This window comes from Aulonocara stuartgranti (genome assembly GCF_965226115.1).
Source record: "Aulonocara stuartgranti genome assembly, chromosome: 15".
Lineage (NCBI taxonomy): Eukaryota > Metazoa > Chordata > Actinopteri > Cichliformes > Cichlidae > Aulonocara > Aulonocara stuartgranti.
In genome coordinates, this window is record NC_138951.1 from 7573345 (window position 1) to 7593906 (window position 20562).

Genomic DNA, 20562 nt, shown 5'->3' on the forward strand with positions numbered 1-20562 from the left:
TACCTCAGTTTTGTAGCTAATTTGATCTAACAAAAAAAACCCCACCTATTCCAGTTTCGAACTGTTTATGTTTAATGAGGTGATGTTAAATGTTATCAAATCATTCTTACAATGTTGTTTCATAAAAGCCATAGATTGTAGTAGCCTTCACCTCTCATTTGGAGTTACAATCCTGGTGATGTCCATATGTGATGAACAAAATAACTACTGCTTCTTCCTCAGAGAGGAAGTTCTATTATTAGAATTATTACAGCAAATATGTAAACATATCCACATCCGGCAGGAAGAGCACTTGGAATACAAAATTTGGAACCACAAAACCTGGATTTAGTTGCTTCGAAAGTTGCTAAAAATTCATAGATGATAAATCCTGCAGCAGCGTTCTGCTGTAGCTCATGTACAAAGAAAAATTCTGAAAAACGTTTAGAAAGCTTTAAAAAAGGACGAAATTCAGGCTGCTTTGAAGCAAAATATAAAAGATGGCCCAAAAGATTTGTATATTACTGTATATGTTACAGTTGTTTACTGTTTGTTTTTTTACACTGGACTATTAGGGTGACGCACTGACACGCGCAGCTTTTGTGTTTTTCTGATTGGCTCAGACCACGGTGTGTCAAACGTGACATCGAACAGGAAACGGTGAAACCTGTGAGCTGCTACACAGGGAAACATGGCAGACGCAAGCCTGGGTAAGATACTAAGCTGCAAAAACTACTTAAAATTAAATAAACCAGGGGTTTAAACAGTATATTAAAAATCTATACAGCAGCTACCTTTATGTACTGGACCCAATGGTTATATCACACGGATGTAAAAACTGCAGGCATGCTCCAGAGCTAACTAAATGAAAACAATTGCAGACGAGGGTTTAATATCTCTCATTTGGTAAAAAAACGGTCTCTATTGATATAGACTTCAGGGTGGGTAGCTGGTCTGTTGAAACTTTTTTTGTCCTTTTTTGCGTTTAAACAGACTTCCTGGTTTCAACTTGCTGTCGTCCACTCGTTTTCATTTTCCCTTTAAAGTGACAGGAGCTGGTTTGCGCATGTGCAGAACAATCTCCGCATACAAGTTAGCAAACTTGCAGTATCGCAGTGTAAATGTGGAACATTACACATAAATAATAGCATTTAATCCACCCGTGGTGACCTCTTGCAAATAATGGGCCAACTGAAATAAACAGACTTCCTAGTTTCAACTTCCTGAAATTGTAGCTGTCAGATAAACAAGTGAAGTCAAACCTGCATTTGTGATCACTGTCATCATGGGTATGAGTTACATGGTAATTTGGGGCTTATGAAGATTCCATTTGAACTATTTTTTCTACTGTGGAATGATTGTACAGCATACATCTTTAACAACTTTTAAAAACAAGAATTGAGTACAAAATGTTTACATTTCTTTTGAATTTTCTCAGATCCACACACAGTCAAAAGTACATACAAACTCAAATATATATACATACATCTCGACTAATATTACACTTCCACCACATGCTTTTGGTAGCAAGCTTCTGACACAATTCTGGCTGGATATTTGAATCTTTATGAAGAAATTAGAGTTCATTTCAGGTGGTTGGTTTACTGACACAGAACTGGAATTCAAGCATAGTCCACACATTTTTGACATGGTTGAGGTCGGCACTTTTAGAAGACCATTCCAGATTATTAATGTTAGCCTGCTTTATCCATTCCGAAACCAGTTTTGGTGTGTTTTGCGGATTGTTGTCCAGTTGGAACACCCGATTTGTGCAACGTGGCAGTACCACTGGCAGTAGATCATGATGCTACCACCACCATGCTTGACAGTTGGTACAGCATTCTTGAAAGCCTCACCTTTACTCCTCCAATTATGTGTCTTGTAACTGTGGCCAGATAGGGCTGTGCGATATGACCAAAATCTCATATCCCGATATAAGAATTCTATCGTCCTGATAACGATATAAATCACAAAAATTTAACATTTTCTGTAAATTCTGTGAATCTCGGGCAGCTCGACTTGCGTGAAGTGTTTCCAGCTGCGCGTCCTTTACCCGGAGTCGAGTGTTTTAACAGATGCATGAAACTATACATTTTTAGATATAAGTTGTAACGGCCGCCGTTTTCTTTGTATTTATTACACGGCGTGCTGCGGGTTGCCTGTTCTAACGTTTGGTTTATTTTTTTTAGCACCTGGCGGCTCTTTTTTACTTCTCATCCGTAAATAATCTGCTCTTTCACGTGATTCAGTTTATTTTGAAAAGTCTCAACAGGATCTTGAGCTTTATTGTGAAAGGTTTATGTGGAACATATACAAGCGGACACGCGAAGGTGTTACCGTCGCGCATAAAAACAGGCGCTTATCCGTCAGTAGTGTGGTTATATTAAATATAAGAGAAAGAGAGAACTTTAAGAAATTAATATAGCCACTACAGTGACCATCAGAACGATGAAAAAATATTGTCGTAAACAGTTTATTTTGCAACACCACGAAACAAACGATAGCGTAAAATCAAACGATAGATGTTTTTATATCATCACCGATATATATCGTTATATCGAACAGCCCTATGGCCAGATATCTCAGTCTTTATCTCGTTTTGCCATAAAACCTGCCTCCAGAGGGCATTTGGCTTGTCCATGTTGGCAGATGCCAATTTTAGTTTTTGAAGCAGGGTTTTCTCACCCATGGTGATGTAAAACTGGCTTCACTGTGGATAGTGACACTGGTGATGCAGTTTCCTGTTCATGGCAGGCTTGAGCCTTTGTGGTTTCTGGGTTATTTCTGAACATCCTAACCTATTTCCTCTCATCTGAGGGTGACAGTTTGGGTCTTCTTTCACACCTTGGCAAAGTGGTGACACTTTTTACTCTATACTTAAATAGCATTGTTTGAGCTGATGAACTTGAAATCTGAGGTTGTTTAGAAATGCTTTAACAGACCTCAACTTGTCAATCCAGTGAATTCTGAAATCCTTTTTAAGCTAGAAAACAGAAATTGCTTGTTATAGTCAATCATGATCACCAACGAGAAGTTGATAAGCCTTTACCTTCTCAAGTAAAGACGTTGAGCACCACTTATTAAAAGATGATTGTGTATGTATATATTTGCCTTGTGTGGACTCGAGATTCAAACTTCAATTCAAACTTGTGCACCCAATTCTTGTATTTGCAGTCATTAATAATGTATGCTGCTCAATAATTACACCCTGGAAAAAGAAAGTCTAAGAAATCATTACAAACCCAAAATGATTATGACATGCTTGCCCATGATAAGTGGATCTCAACTTCTGACTACAACTCTATTTTCCCCTCTTAAATATAACAGAGAAGCAATGTAATGAGGAACAAATCCCTTTTTAGTTTCTAGTGGTTGTTTATGTTTTATGAAGTCAGGTAAAATTTTGTGGGATGAAAACACTTTTCTAGAAAGGAAACCTTATTCCAGATGACTACTAGAGTAATACAAACTGAATGCATATACTTAGAAGTGCTTACATTTGCTTTCAAGTGTAAAACAGTAGACAGTACTTGACTTAACTCCTTTTTTATTTCAGGTGTTTTTGGTGTGGTGTCAGCCCTCGTTGGAAGTGGAGCAGCAGGTTTTGTGTTCGGAGAAGCTGCATTATTTGCAGTTGAACCCACTCTGACTGAAGATGGCCTCCTGCTTAACGTTGCAACTCTGGCTGCTGGACGGGCCGGTTCCACTGGTGTTGCAGTAGTGATGGCATGCCTCGTGTTCACCTCGGTACTCTTATGTCTTGGAAGTGGTTTCCTCCTCGCTGCCATGGTGATGACACTGTTGAGTAAAGTTGGAGTGAGACTGCCCTGGTTAGCAGAGGCCACAACAGGAGCCTCTGTTGTGGTAGGTGCTGTCACTACTGGATTGTTAGCGGGCGTCCTTCCACCGTGGATCTACATTGTGGTGCAAGGTGCTCTGGTCCTTTTCGTCTACTCGTATTCCAACATTAACGACATGACCACAGCTCTGTTGATCATCTTCACCACTCTATACCTCAGTGTAGTGTATGGACAGTTGGGAGCCTTTTTTGGACTCATTAGCATGATTCTGACTATCGTTGTCCTCTTTGTCCTTCGAAGGCTACTAACAGTCCCTCGAAGACCCAAATCTAAAACTGGGTGCAAACTGCTGGAGAGAATATTCTTCTACTCTGTTTTTGTGGGGATTCTGGGATTTTTTGTGGGTTTAGGGGCAGGTGAAGCAGTAGACGGGTCAAAAGAAGAGGTTGTTGTGATGCTGCAGTCAGTCCTCTGGGTGGCCTATCTGTCTGCGGCGCTGCTTGGAGCTGGCCTGGGAACTGTGGCCATGGTCGGACTGGGTCCAGAGGTGGCTGGAAAGGTCGCTTTGGGAGTTGCTATAATGACATCAGTGGCTTTGAGAGCCATTCTGCAGTGGAGCTCCTCTCTAGGGGCCAGAGGCAGCACAGCAGGGACGCTAGGGGCGGCCACAGCTGCAGGGGTCTCACTTGGAGCCGCAAGTGTTGCAGCAAGATGGGCATTTCAGTCAAGGAATTCAACTTTAGCAGTTTTAGGTTCTGTCATCATCGGTGCAGTTGTGGCAGCAGAATGCCAGTTACTTAAAGCAAGTCCGTTCACCGCATCAGAACTTGTAACAATCACCCTTGTTGCGGTAGGGGCATTTGTTCTGGGTGCACCAAAGAGCCCGTTCCACACTGAGGTGAATCTGCAAAGGGGCCTCCTCACGGGGCCTGTGCTAATAAAAGAAATCGGCATGGAAACGGTCACCGCAGCAGCAGCACCTATTGGAGCCGGGGCACTTGGGGCTGCAGCGCTGGGCACTGCAGCTCTGGGGAAACTGGGGACTGTGGGAGTCCTAACGGCCATAGTGTTGGCTTTGGGGAGCGCTCTAAGCGGCATGATAGGAAAATCACCACCAACCACAAATGCTCACAGAGACTGATTGACGCCTAAGTTTACATCTGTCTGTAAATGTTCTTGTGTTGCATTTTTGCAAGTAAAAAACTTGAGGCAAAAACATTAAATCCAGTGTCATAAGGCATGGTATCTGTTGTGGATACCAGTGTTAAATAAAAACATTAGAAAGCTTTCCTTTTTTTTTTATTTCAGTGACCTTAATCGTCCTCTTTCTTCTTCTTTTTTTCTAAGCTCTTCACAGCATCGCTGCCACATTTCCCAAGACATGACTGCACGCTGGCAGTTTCTTTGGTTTCGTCTTAGCAACAGTAACAGAAGCACTCAGAGAAGGGGGGAGGCAGGAGAGAGACAGAAAATGATCAGAAGACGGAAGAGCATCTTAGAACTGATGTGTTTAGGCAGATAAAAGTAACCAGAGTAAAGCTTACAGAAGTCTCTCTGAAAATATTATATTTTGCATTGATATTGATTTAGTAGATCTACAACAATGACAAACGAGACTTCACCTGCTTGGGAACTAGAGGCTCTGAGAATCTCCTCTATCTTAAATGTGTTTTTGTATTTGAAGGCACTAACTCTAAATTAAAAGGTAAGCCACTTTTCATGGTGGGACTGAACTGAAGAATGGAATGGAGTTATTTTCTGATTTAAATGTTTTTGTCTCGTTTGGAAGAGCCTTTAAAAATCATGAAAACTTTGATCATGCGGTCAGCTGCAAAAAAAATCAAAAAGTAATGGGGCACGTCACAACTTTTCCGTGGATTTTCACATTAGTGTTGTAACAGTATTCCACTAACCAAGAGGATTAACCTTTAACAAAGAAGCATGTCTCTGAACCGGGTCCGCACAATGGACACGGAGCAGTCTGCAGAGTACTCGGTGGAGTACTCGGCCCAGGTTTCCAGTGATCCGGGCCGTGACGTGGGTCGGAGGCGTGAAGTGACCGTAGTGCAGTCCAGCTGCTGCCGCTGCCTGCCCCGCGCAGTGCGCCTCACCTTTACCCCCGAGTCGCTGGAAAGGCTCTATCAGAACTACTTCCGTCGGCAGAGACAGGAGAACCTGCTAGTGCTGGTGATGTTCGCCGCTCTCTTCAACAGCTTCGTCATCATCATGTGTGCGGTTGTGTACACTGAGGACAAACTGGCGATGGTGGTGGTGGCAGCTGTGGGGCTGACTGCGGACGTTGCGCTCTACGTGTTGTGCTGGTTGCAGAAACTCCCCGCATCACCTGTGTGGCGCGGAGCAGTGGCCTACATACTGTGGCTGATGGTCACCGTGCATGTTTTGTGTTACATGGGACTAAACTACGAGCGCTTCCCACATGCTAGTGACTCGGTGGGCTGGCAGACTTTCTTCATTTTCTCCTGCTTTCTAACTTTGCCACTGAACCTGGTGGCCCTGCTTCTCCTCGCTGTCCTCTCGTGCGGGATTCACACTCTGGTTTTGGGGATCACGGTGGCTCAGAAGTTTAAGGATGGCGCGCAGGGGGCGATGCTGGTCAGACAGGTAAATGTCTGGTAAACTCACAAGGAATAAAGCAGCTAGGACTTTAAAACGTTTGTGAATGCAAAACAAACAACAACAACAAAGAAAAGCAGAAAGTGCGATATTAGATGTGTGTACATTTGATTCTAGGGCAGTGGTTCCCATCCAGGACCCAAATTTATGCATGTTGTAAGTTTTTCTTTTTACTAGGCTGCACCAGCCCTTCACCAGGCTAGAGCACTGGCACCACAGTAAGACCATTATGCAAACAGTGCAAAATTTAAGGGGCCTCACACTGTTTCAGGGCCTAATACCCAAGTGGAGAGGTGTGACAGGTAAAGTGGGTTTGGATTATGCATAGTAAATAAATTCATAATTCACTGCGTTAAATAAAACCCCTTTGTTTTTTCGATTTTGTGCAGTGTTTTGTTAATGCAAACTAATTTCCTTCCATTCACATTTATTGTCTTTTTGCCACACTTGGTTTTAGGGCCCCAAAGGTAAATATATACAAGTCAGATATAATATTATTTTAAACGCAGTCTCAATTTATAATGAGAGTGCATATGAATACACCATGTGTGATTGCACTACATCCCAAATAATGTTGTTTTGAGCAATTTGGAAACAAAATTGCATCTAAAAGTTAAAAGTCAGTTTCCACAAACTGATCTTTAGATTAGATTCAATTTATTGTCACTGAAAAGTACATTACTCAAATAAAAATGAAATTTGGCATCCACTTCAATGTAGAAATAATATAAACATATATAAATACAATATATACACACATCATATTCACACGTTAGGTTTCTCTTATATATAAGCTAAGATAAATGCTTTGTTTACCCATATTTGGTAAATTCATTTCAGCAGTTGAGATGATGATGAAATTATAATAATATTTATAAATATACTCTTTATTATAATGCATATTATTATTGTCCACACAAACACTTTTGTGGCACTTTTCTCCTCTTTTTCAGTTGCTAGCCAACGTGGTGCTGTACCTGTGTGCCATCATAGTGGGTGTGATGTCGTACTACATGGCAGACAGGAAGTACAGGACAGCATTTTTGGAAGCTCGTCAGTCACTGGAGGTGAAACTAACACTGGAGGAGCAGAGCACTCAGCAGGTATATTACCCATACCCACGTGCACATTTTCTTTGGTGAGTGAACACATTTTCTTTGGTGAGTGAACACATTTTCTTATTTTTGGCCAAACAAATCCACAAATGCACAAGTACACAAATAGAAGGGTGAGATGCAACACACTGATTAATTACAGGATGTTTTGCTCAGCTCAGGACTAATAGGTTGTTAGAGAGGCGGTTGTTTTCACCAGCGCAGCCACCGTCAGGGACCTGACACAATAAGGTCCCTTTAGCACTTTGCCAGCCAACAGACATGAGGACATGTTTCCCAATGAAGCATTTTAAAAAGGAATTATGTTTTTACACTTTTTATTATATGTTAGCCTGTTTATTACTTCTTCATTTTAATCAAACCTCAAGCTGCATTCAGGTCACCATTTTGCTGTAAATCCTTTAAGCTTGCTCTTTTGTGTTCCTTACAGCCACTATGCCATGCTTTACCTTCTGTGGCATCAATATTAATCTGTTATGAAGGCTTATCTCAGCTAGAAGAGGTGTTAAATTAAAGAAACGGCGGTAATGTATCTAACAGCAATCGCAAATTGCGAAAAAACTGGCAATTGCTCACCATCATCACAGATTGAAAGATGATACAAATGTGCAGTTATTGTCACCAAGCATTTAATTCTTCCCTTTAAGACACTGTCACGCCTGCCTGTGACTATTTGCAAAACAAAGACAGCAGACTCTTGAGAGTTCTTTGAAAAAGGGGCGGAAAAGATGGTGAAAAGCGAGGGACGTGTGGATACGGATGGGGAGGCAAAAAGACAAAAGGAAGAGACAGAGGAGAGATAGTATTCCCACCGTGCCTTTTCAGTGGGAGACTGGGTCAAAGATGGAAAACAACCAGCCAGTTAGGACATATCTGACCACTTGACGGGATTCTTGAGAGCTAAGAGGAAAATAAAATGTAAATTTGTACACTTTCTTTACACATACAGAAATAGGGATGACTTTTCTTTTCCTATTTCTCACATCTCGCACCTTCTTTCAAATCTTGCTCTATGTAGGAGGAACTATTACTGTCCATCCTGCCCAAACACATTGCTGATGAGATGCTGCAGGGCATGAAGAACCAGGCAAATCAGAACGAAGTCCGGCAGCAGCAGCAGTTCAACACCATGTACATGTACCGCCATGAAAACGTTAGGTCTGGATCACTAAAAAAAATGACTTTTTAATTTGATCAAACATCTGTTTCACAATATTTTTTGCAACAAGAAAGTGTTACATTATTTTTAATCATCCACTTTTATTGCAGCATCCTGTTTGCAGACATTGTGGGCTTCACCCAGTTGTCCTCAGCCTGCAGCGCCCAGGAGCTTGTAAAGCTGCTCAATGAACTGTTTGCTCGCTTTGATAAACTGGCAGCAGTGAGTATCAGAGTGGTTTCAACACGGTGCTGGAACATTCCTCAGAGACTTTTTGTCATACTGACATGATAACATCACACATTTGATCCACATTTGTCAGCTGCAAATCTTCAGTTCTGCCTCATCCAAAAGGTGCTCGTGACTGTGGAGACCAGTTGAGTACAGTGAACTCATTGGCATGTTCAAAAAGCCAGTTTGAGATTGTTTGAGCTTTGTGACATTCTTTGAAGCAACCATTAGACGATGGGTGCACTGTGGTTATAGAGGGATGGACATGGTCAGTAACAATACTCTAGTGGGCTGTGAAGTTTAAAGAATGCTAAATTAGTAGTGAGGGCACAAAGATTGGCAAGAAAATGTCCTCCATACCATTACACTAACAATACAAGGATGCATACGTTGGATGCATACGTTCATGTTATTTAAACCAAATCCTGACCCTACCGGCCCTATGTTACAGCAGAAATCAAGACTCATCACATTAGGCAACAACTTCTCAGTCTTTTTGTTGAGCCTAATTGTACCCTCAGCTTCCTCTGCTTAGCTGACAGCAGTGGCACCCGGTGTGGTGTTCTACTGCTGTCCAGTTTTCTTCGAGGTTAGATCTGTTGTGCCTCCAGAGATGTGTTGTTTGTCATCTGACATCTAAAACTAACAAGGCATTTTTGTCCAGAGGACTGCTGCTCAGTGGATATTTTTCTTTTTTTCCTCTGTAAACTCTAAAGATGGTGGGAAAATCCCAGTAGATAAGCGGTTTCTGAAATACTCAGACCAGCCTGTCTGACACCAACAACCATGCCACCTTCAGAGTCACTTAAATCAAACTTTTTCTCCATGCTGATGCTCCATTTGAACTTATGTATTAACAAGCAGTTGAACAGCTGTGCCTAATAAAGTTGTCAGTGAGTCTATTGTTAAGAAATATTACTACTGGATATTTCTGAATTATTTTTGGTAGAAATGTAACAAAATTCTATGCTAGCTTGACTTGGTGTAACAACCTCATTAATAACTTATTCTCTAGCCTCCATTGTAGTTAGCACCCAGTTTCTGCTTGGCTGGAATGCTACTCTGCTACATGTGCACAGACAGACTCTGTAAAGCTAGTAGCCACCATGACACCACCCATTGGTTTTAGACATTTTAAAACCTCAACATTAATGTTTTGACTGCCACCATGTTGGTTTGGAAATGGGTATACGCTGAGTCATCAGCGAGGGCTAACAAGTTTGGTTAGCAGGCTACATCCATAAACTATACAGCAGATACAGATATATGCTAATTACTGCTAACTAAGTAACAGGCTTATAAAATATGAAAAATATGCTCACCAAAACTGAAGCGCAAACCTTTTGGGTGATTTGTACAACACAAGAAGTAATATTATTTGTCAGATAATTCCTCGAAAATGCTATACACAGTGTGTAGAGGTCCAGTTAATAGCAGACAGTCATCAGCTACAGCTCTGTGTGTGCACACCTGTCAATTGAAGCAGACTCACCCCTTACTTAAAGTCTTAGCGGTTCTCAAAGTTATAAACTAACCGACCACTGCATATTGTGAATTAGAACTCAAGCCACTCTGCCAGACAAAGCGATGAGATGACACAATTTCTTGATTTCTACAAACATCTTTTTTCTGAATTATGTTCTGAGAAGTGTTTATGAGACTATAAAATGACATTATTGGATTGTCTGAGTTATAGTATCAGTACCTTTCTGTTATTGAGGTAAACATCCGTGTCTGATCTCACATTACAGGAACATCATCAGCTGAGGATTAAGATTCTTGGAGACTGTTACTATTGCATCTGTGGTGTTCCTGACTTCAGGGAGGACCATGCCGTGTGTTCTATAAAGATGGGCCTGGCTATGGTAAAAGCCATCTCGTAAGTAGTGACTTTACTAATTAGGAATAGGGGAGGAAAACACAATGAAAACATTATTATTAAAACATTAGAATTAAAACTGTAAATTAAAAAAAAAAAAAAAAGCTTAGACAAAATAATGGAGAAAGGAAGTCACCACATAGAGAGAAAAAACTAGAGAGGAAAGGCTCAATTAAAATTTTAAAGCTGCTTAACAATATGAGCAACAGTTAATTTTCCAGTGACCCCCTGATTTCTCTCATGGTCTAGGTACGTTCGAGAAAAGACACAAACAGAGGTTGACATGCGCGTGGGGGTCCACACCGGCACCGTGCTGGGAGGAGTACTCGGGCAGAAACGCTGGCAGTTTGATGTTTGGTCCACAGATGTCACTGTGGCCAATAAAATGGAATCTGGAGGGATTCCTGGGTAGGAAAATTGTGCGCTTCCTTGGTGTCTGCGTAGTGTGTGTCTGAGAGCAGTTCTTTTTTTTTTTTTTCTAAAATTCACAGTTTTGTATGCTATCTAGGAGAGTGCATATTTCCCAGACCACAAAAGACAGTCTGCATGGGGAATTTGAACTGGAGCCGGGGAATGGTGGAGAGAGGTGTGAGTACCTGCTGGAGAAAGGCATTGACACTTACTTAGTTCTAGTTCCTAAGCAGAAAGCCAATGGACTCAATGGAAATGTGAGTGTCTTGTTCCTTTATCCCATACAAAATAAATCAAATCAATTAAATGAACATTTTTTGTTTTTGTTATTGATGTAATATTAACAGATGTTGTATCTGCTTCTCCTCCTCAGACACCTGGTACATTGACCAATAGAAATTCCAAACAGTTGATCAACACCACAGCATCCAATGGGAATGCAGTCTCACAACAGTCCACACCTACTGAGTCTAAAAAGGAGGTGAATTACAGCTGCCGGTCATCATTTCAGTAACCAAAGATTAAAGTGTGTTGTTACTTGTGTATACATGAGTAAGGCCTATCTATATGTTTATAAAAAGATAAATTATGTGAATTATTTCTTTCAATTATAAAAGAGAAAGCTTCACTTGGTAATGTTGTCTGTATCTGATGCGTTTCTCTTTGCATTACTGGCAACCTTAGATGACTAACAGAGCCGAGGAACAAACCATCAACAGACGACTCCAGCAGGAGCTGCTGGAGAGAGAGACTCAAAAAATGTAAGAAAAAAGAAACTTTAAATAAATTTAATTTGAAAAAGTGCAATAAAAGGATTCATTTTAAAGACTAAATCATAGAAATCGGATTCGGTGTTCCAGGAATTGAAAAGAAACAAACTCAGTGAAGTAACCCACATGCATCTCCTCAATCGGTGTCCCATCCCCCCTTTTTAGTATCCATGTCCTTCAAAATGTTCTTTTCTACCTGCTAAATCTCACTGCATTTTTGACAGAATGAAGGATCATGAGATCAACCCCGTTTCTCTCCGTTTTGTGGATGGAAAGTTGGAGGACCACTACTCCTCAGAGAAGGAGAGGAGGAGCGGAGCGGCCTTCTCCTGCTGCATGATCGTACTCCTTTTCATCACAGCAATGGAGGTCTTCATAGACCCACTGTGAGTTTATGTATCATGTATGTGTCACTTTATAGCATGGGTGGCACAGCGGTGCAGCACCATCACCTCCCAGCAGACCTTTGTATGTGGAGTTTGCATGTTCTCCGTGTAACTGTGCCGGTTTCCTCCAGCAGTCCAAACACTTCCATGTTAGGTGAATTGGTGATACTAAATGAGTATGAGCATGTGTGGTTGTCTGTCTCCCTGTGTTAGCCCTGCTATACACTTGTTCTGGGTATACCCCGACTCTCACCCTGTAACAGCTGGGACTGACTCCTTGGCCAATGTATTGTTGTAGTGATAGCACATGATAATTTATTAGAAATTGTAGGACGTTGTCTGATGATGTGTGTTCTCCTTCTAGGTTGTTTGTGAACTATGTGACTCTCGCAGTAGGACAGGTATTGCTGCTAATACTCACAGTATGCTCCCTGGCAGCCATCTTCCCCAGGGTGAGAATTTTTTTTTTAAAAAGGAAACGTAATTTTTTTGTAAATTGTCAACAATGGTAACCAATTAATTGCTAAATGCCTTTGATTAGTATGTTCAAAGCTCTCTAACAATAATGTAGAGCCTAAAAACTATGGTGATGTGAAAAACTAAGTACACCCCATGATTCAATAGGTTTTAGAGCAACCTTAGCAACAATACCTTGAAGTAACAGTCTGATGTTATCAGTCTCTCACATCATTGGGTGGGAACTTTGGCCCACTCTACTATACAATGTTACTTCAGTTCATTGAGGTTCTTGGGCACTGTTCATGCACAGCTCTCTTAAAGTCCCGCCACAGCATTTCAGTCAGGTTGAAGTCTGGATTTTGACAAGGTCATTGCAGCACCTTGATTCTTTTCTTTTTCAGCTTTTCTGTTGCTGCTGTGCCTGGATCATCCTGTTGAACAACCCAGTTGGACTCTAGAAACTTTGCTATACAGTGGAGTTTGTGGTCAACTCAGTGACTGCAAGGTGTTCAGGTCCCGTGGTTGCAAAACAAGCCCATCACTCCTCCACCACTGTGGTTGACAGTTGGGGTGTTTATGCTGATATATTGTGCTTGGTTTTTGCCAAATATAGTCTTGTGCAATACAGCTGTACATCTCCATATTGATGTCCAAAAGTCCAAAGGATGTTGTTCCAGAAGTTTTGTGTTATTTTTAAGTTGCAATTAGAGAAGAGGCTTTTTGCTGGCAACCCTTCCAAATAAGATCTACTTGTTCAGTCTATTTCTAAATGGTCTCTCATGAACTTTAACATGCTAACTGAGATCTGTAGAGTCTGAGATGTACTGTAGCTCCTGGTTTTTTGTTGATGTTTTTTGCAGTTTTCTGAGAATTGCAGAGTCTAACCTTGGGGTGAATTTGCTGGGACGTCCACTACTGGAAAGATTGTGCCATTGTGTTAACACACACCTGAATGCTCCAAATCAGCAAGCTGACGAAACCTCTGCTTTTATAGAGGTGCTCACACTTGCTAATCATGTGCATTTGATTTGCAGCACTTTGCTGCTTTTTAAGGTCTTAAGTCCTATGGAAGCATTAAGGGTGTACTTAGCTTTTCAGAGCACTGAATTCAGTCCTGTAAAAAATTTATTCTCGCAGGGCTTTAGCTAAGTGATATTTAGCATTTTGATTGGTTTTTACAATTGATAAGGAATTTTTCTCAAAGCAGTACTGATTTTATTGTCACACAGGAAAGAATGAAAGTTCTACAGTTTACACTACACTATATAAAAGATGGCCACCTTTTTAACATTTTCTTATCACAGATGTTCTCCAAGAGGTTGGTGTCTTTCTCAATGTGGATTGATCGCACACGATGGGCGAGAAACACGTGGGCCATGGCAAGCATATTTGTTCTAACCATGGCTGTGATCGCTGACATGGTACGACTTCAAGAAACTTGGTAAAACTGCATGTGTGCATGTCCGTAATCGTGGCAATATGGATGAACTTTTTTGTCATTTCGTTATATAACTTAATGTCATAACGGGAAAACACATACAATCAGTTTCCAGGAAATTCCAGTTGGGATTAATGTACAACATCATAGCTCCCAATCTGAGTGTGTGTGCATTCGACTTTCCATAAGTGTGTTCCTACTTTGTCCTCATCAGACTATCGCTGCCTTTTATGTGTCTGACAGTATGATCCCAGTGGGGTCTATTAGTTGTCCGTCTTGCTGCCTGCTGGCTCATTTGTCACAGCCCCATAGGAGCAACTTGCTACACACGCTGCTGCCTTTGTGAGCTGAAGAGAATAGCGGATGCTAAAGAGAGCGTTCATTTCTCTGCTAGGCTGTCATGTAGAAGTGACAGTCGCCCTTTGAAGAAAATGAAGTACTACTACTACTGTTGTCGTATTCGGGTTATTCTCGACATAGGCACAAGTTTTAGCTCAAAACGTGAAGTTGTCAATTTTTCTGCCAGTTGGAGTGAGTGGATTTTTTTCTTTTCGTTGTGTTGCAGTTAAGTTGTGCACCTCCATCCCTTCGGATCTTCAACAGCACGTCTGGTCCGATGTTGGAGTCGCTCGGTGATGGAGGCTGTGCAGATAATCCGAAGCACTACAGCTTCATGGCTGTGATGTCACTCATTGCAACAACCATGTTGGTGCAAGTGAGCCACCTGATTAAACTAGGCCTCATGGTGCTGGTTGTCACAGCAACTGGAGCCGTTAATATCTACAGCTGGCGGGACCTATATGATCTGTATGATTACATGCAGTTTGCCTCCTACAGGTGAGAAATGACTAATCATCGATAGATGTCTCTTTTAGGTTATTCTGGGTGTTTTGCTTTAGGTTGGATTTGCTGCTGTGTCTACAGTGCTGTGAAAAAGTAGTTGACTCCTTATTGTTTTTTTTAGGTTGTTCCAGATTTGTCATACTTACATAGTTCATATGATCAAACAAATTTTAATAGTTATTAGACAATGCTAACTTGAGTAATAATAACCCAAAAAGAAGATAAAGAACATCTCATAGTTTACAAAAAACATCTTGATGATCCCCAAGAAGTTTGGGAAAATATTCTGTGGACTGACGAGACAAAAGTTACATTTTTTGGAACGTTTGAGTCCTGTTCCATCTGGTATAAACTAACACTTTTCGTAAAAAGAACATCATACCACCAAACATGGTGGTGGTAGCATGATGGTCCAGGGATGCTTTGCTGCTTCAGGACCTGGACAACTTGCTGTAACTGATGGAACCATGAATTCTGCTCTTTACCAGAAAATCCTGAAGTCTGACCATGAATTCCTGCCATGAAGCTCAAGCACACTTGGGTTATGCAGCAGAACAATGATCTGAAACACCAGCAGATCCACCTTTGAATGGCTCAAAGAAAGCAAGATGAAGGTTTTGGAGTGGCCTAGACAAAGTCCAGACATAAATCGTCTTAAGATGCTTTGGCGTGACCTTACACAGGCCGTTCATGCTTGAAAACCCTCCAGTGTAGCTGAATTAAAACAAGTGTGCAAAGAAGACTGGACCAAAATTTCACTACAGTGATGTGAAAGATTCTTTGCCAGTTATTGCAAATGCTTGATTGCAGGTCTTGTTGCCAAGGGTGGCACAACCAGTTAAGGGTTAAGGGGCCAATTACTTTTTTTCAGCACTGTTAATGACAGTATTGTCTCTAATGGTATCCCACTTTTGTATTTTCAGAACATTGATAGTGCCATCCAAGTACCTCATGACAGTGATGATTATTGTTATGATGATTGGCTTTTACTTCTTTGCACGCCACGTGAGTGTCACATCTATGTAACACCCGGAGGGTTAGAACAAGAAAATGTTATTCAACAAAATTCTAATTTTTCCATAATAGGTTTCTCTCAAAATATGTCATTAATTCTGTCTGTGTTGCGTGTCTGTGTGCAGCTGGAGCAACAGTCAAGGAAACTATTTCTGTGGAAGATTGGCGTGCGCGATCAGAAAGAGAGAGTCTTTGAAATGAGACGCTGGAATGAAGCGTTGGTCACCAACATGCTGCCAGAGCATGTGGCAAAACACTTTCTGGGCACTAAAAAAAGAGACGAGGTATATATGTTGAGTTTGTTACCATAGGAGTCAGGGAGAGAAAACAACATGAGTGAGAATGGAGGAGAAGCCATATTAAACAGCATTTTGCGATTTAAAACCATTTGAGCTTACACCTTCTGTGTGAGCAGCAGAAACAGTTGTTCAAAAGCAGCTTAAAGTAATGAAGGTACTGCAGGTGATGCTGTACTGTGCCATCTTGTGGCCCATCTTATAATTACATATTAGTAGCAATAAGCTTAAAAACTGTTTTTTATGACCCAACAAGTCATTTGTTTTGTATAGGAGCTGTACAGCCAGGGGTATGATGAAATAGGGGTAATGTTTGCATCCATCCCCAATTTTTCTGATTTCTACACTGAGGAGAGCATCAATAACGGGGGCATTGAGTGTCTGAGGATTCTCAATGAGATAATCTCCGACTTTGACAGCGTGAGTTCTGGCAATGTTGCACACTAAACGTACACTAAACTAAACGTGACCTCAAAGCATGAACTTAACACCAGGAAGTAAAACTAATCAGTGTCCACTTTCCCCACCAGTTATTAGACAGGGACGAGTTCAGGTGCATTACTAAGATCAAGACGATTGGAAGCACCTACATGGCCGCATCAGGCCTCACACCGGAAAGCAACACAAATGGATATGGCAACCGCAAGGTGTGATAATCTATCAGCATTATATGTCTATACCAATCTGTTGAAGCCTTTTATCTAAAGTGATTATTCTAATAATTATAAGAGCTATTTACTGGTTGTCTACAGCCAGAGGACCAGTTGCTGATTGAGCGCTGGCAGCACCTCGCTGACCTGGCAGACTTTGCCTTGGCCATGAAAGTCACCCTCAACAACCTCAACAAGCAGTCCTTCAACAACTTTATGCTACGAATCGGTCAGTGTTTGCACCTGAGAGTGAGTCTGAGTGTCCAACTGCAAATGTGCACATGTGTTCATGTCTCCTTTTTGATCCCTTAAGGTCTAAATAAAGGAGCAGTTCTGGCCGGAGTGATCGGAGCTCGTAAACCTCACTATGACATCTGGGGCAACACGGTCAACGTGGCGAGCAGAATGGAGTCAACTGGAGTGATGGGAAACATTCAGGTAGCACAACCAAACGTTCCCAAAACCAAAGATGCAGCAAATTTAAGCATCCTTTTTATTGTGTCCATCTCTTCTAAATGCTATGTTCTACTTGGACCTCAGGTTGTAGAGGACTGCTATGACATCCTGAAGGAGTACGGCTTTCGTTTTATCCGAAGAGGGCCCATATATGTCAAAGGGAAAGGCGAGCTGCTGACCTTTTTCATGAAAGGCAAAGACAAACCCAATACCAAAGATGGTGCAGTAACTACTACCCTTCCACACCAAGTTGGAGACCTTCACTGACTTTTTTTTTAATCTCTTCAAATGGCATAAGCCCAATAACAGGCCTGAGCAAAATGTCAGTTTTGTCAGCCATGAATTTCACAGGATCTTGTTTTTTGTGCGCTTCATAGCCCATGTGAAGAATATGACGGTAGACTGACACAACAAAAACGCTAATGCACAATTATCAGGACTTTTATAGACAAATGTTTCAAGAAACATGTTTTGTAAAGTTGTAAACAAATTTAAGAATGTCTCAGAGAGCTCCTGAGCTAAAGATTGCTGCACTTGATTCACAGAGTGCTACAGACACGAGAAAAACAAAAATCTATGTCTGATTTTTTTCAACATTTTTCATTTCATTATTTGAAAAAGCAAACACTTCATCCTCTTTGATACAGTCCCTGTGAATAAATTTTATAAGCTCACATATAAAAAGGACATTGTTTAAATCTTGAAAAACGGTATGAAAATTAAACGCATCCCTACAGACTATGACCTGTGACAAGGTGAGGTGTTTATGTATTTTGTGTGGTCATCGTACATAGACCTAAAGAGATTTCTGTAGCCTTTAGAAAAATTATTATGTATGCTTTTATGTCTGGTAGGTGATTTAAACAAGATCTCCAAATTATCTGAAATAAATAATCCCACAATAAGTAGTATTATACATGTAAAGAACTATCAGTTTGTCCAGGATTGGCCGCTCCATCGAATTACACCAAAGTGTTTGCTGTTTCATGTTCGAAAGAGTCTCTAAAAAGCCAGAAATTTTATATCAGCATCTACAGGTAACTGTAAGGGTCAAAATGCATCTTTCTGCAATCAGGGAGAGAGTGAATAAAATCAAGCTGCATGGAAGGTTGAATTTGGCTAAGAGGATTTTAGAGTAAAACTACATTTTGTCGGTGAACACAGATGCAAAGGCAAGGGCTTTTAGAATAAATTTTTCTGCACAAATAGAGTTCATTGCTTACACTAACGGTAAACATGGTTTGATTGTTTTTTTTTCCAGACCAAAGACAATTTTGGGGGGCAATGTAACCTCATACAATTTGTGGCGAGAATGTTCTGGCTTAGGTTTATTTCACTGCCTCTGGGAGCACACAGCTTATAATGAACAATCCAAATATGAATTCACATCAAAGGGCGCATGAAGGTAATGTGAGGCCATGTGTCTGAAAGCTTAGGTTGAAGCAGATGTGGACTTTTTTTTTTTACAGGATAATGATCCTAAACAAGAAAAGAGCACACAAAGAATAAATGTAGGGTTAGTCAGAACCTAGAAGCGAATCCCACTGTATTTTTGTGTGGAGGTTTGAAATAAGCAGTACATAACAGAAAAGGTACCAAGAAAGGTACTGAAGGAACTGAGCATGTAAGAGTGGTCAAAGCTGCTCATCTACAAGATCATGAAGAAGCTTCTGGTATCAGCTAGTTCATATTAATGTTGAATAAACGAATGGAAGAGTTCTGAGGCATACAACATCTTTATCGGTATGCACTGTTTCAAAAAGGGTCGGGTGTTTGCCTAGCCAAAACGTATGTAAATTACAAGTTTTCAGTAGATAAATAATACATGACTTTCATTTTTCCTTTCTTTTTTATGTATCTTGCACTGGAGTTTCTTTTTTAAATGATGTAAGGTAATCACATTGCAATTATACTGCGTTAATAAAACATTTTTGCATTAAACTTCTTGATTATTCCGCCTTGTGGGATTGACTTCAGGATCCAACATCAACTGGTCTGCTTGCCAAAACCATTTGTCCAAGACAGTGCTTAAGTACCAAATAAGTGTACTGCCATGTTTAATTTAGTCTGATAATACACTCATGTTAATACATTCTCATGGTTAATATAATTGATTTTCATTCTTTAATTTGGTCTGATCTAATGTTAAGATTTTCATTGGGACTGACCATAAAGGACAAGATTTGAAATGGGTACATCAGACAGTTCAGGTTGAATAGTATGGAGACAAAGTTAAAGAGGCAAGAAGGTTTGGACATGTGCAGAGGAGGGCTGGTGGATATACTGTACAAAGGGTGTTAAATATTGAGCTTCCAGGCCTCGAGCAAAAGAGGAAGCCCACAGAGAAGATTCATGGATGTAACCAAGGAAGACATGTCGAGGGATGATTTGATAGAGGAGAAATAGGGTGAGATGAAGGCAGATGATCTGCTGTGGCAACCCTAAAGGGAGCAGTCAAAAGAACAAGTTTACACTGATCCACTTTGGAAGTTCATGTTTATTTGGGCCTGATTACTAGTCTTCTGACTGAGTGATTCATTAATTCAATCACTTATGAAGATACCAGAAAATAAACCCTTGTTCAGCCGAAGTCAACTAATTTTCCTGTAAGGTTTAAATGAAAATAGTTGGCTTATGTTGTTATTCAAACTAATAAAGAGCGTATTAGTACAGTACAAATAACACATGGCGGTTAATTCACATTTTTTTTGTCTCCCATAGTCTTAGCTTAAGTTAAATCTCATAGATGGACCTTAGTGGGAACACTTATGTTAATTTATTTTTATTCTTAACGCGATTACGTGTATAGTATTTTAGTGATGAAGTTAACTTTTATACCATTCTTTAGGCCTTGGATACGAAGATATCGAGGACACATTTTCATTTACTTATTTTGTCACTGTGTTAGCTAGTGATCAGTAGACTAGCTACACTAGATTTACTCATTACGCTAATTCAAAATTCCGGATATATTACACTTCAAGTCTCTGGAGCACTAAAATTAACTTTAATATGAAATGTTATTGTTTTTTGATCATTATT

The 20562-nt window shown here is 40.6% G+C and overlaps 1 protein-coding gene across 2 annotated transcripts; it reads left to right on the plus strand.

The window, feature by feature from the left end:
• The first annotated feature begins 6 nt into the window (after positions 1 to 6).
• On the plus strand, positions 7 to 19508 carry LOC309688950 (adenylate cyclase type 3-like). 2 transcript variants are annotated; one of them, XM_082505041.1, is made up of 21 exons: positions 7 to 689; positions 3536 to 6401; positions 7367 to 7516; positions 8547 to 8686; positions 8798 to 8909; positions 10670 to 10797; positions 11047 to 11205; positions 11306 to 11465; positions 11582 to 11689; positions 11893 to 11969; positions 12203 to 12364; positions 12729 to 12816; positions 14128 to 14244; positions 14827 to 15098; positions 16028 to 16109; positions 16244 to 16402; positions 16688 to 16834; positions 16945 to 17061; positions 17167 to 17293; positions 17378 to 17502; positions 17605 to 19508. In XM_082505041.1, the coding sequence occupies exons 2-21, from the start codon at positions 5721 to 5723 to the stop codon at positions 17785 to 17787; spliced, it is 3294 nt and encodes a 1097-aa protein (XP_082361167.1). In that variant the 5' UTR covers positions 7 to 689; positions 3536 to 5720; the 3' UTR covers positions 17788 to 19508. The 2 variants fall into 2 exon arrangements, with proteins under 2 accessions (XP_082361167.1, XP_082361168.1); XM_082505042.1 differs by lacking the exons at positions 7 to 689; positions 3536 to 6401 and adding an exon at positions 6410 to 6715 and having other exon boundaries at positions 17605 to 19506.
• Positions 19509 to 20562: the final 1054 nt, after the last annotated feature.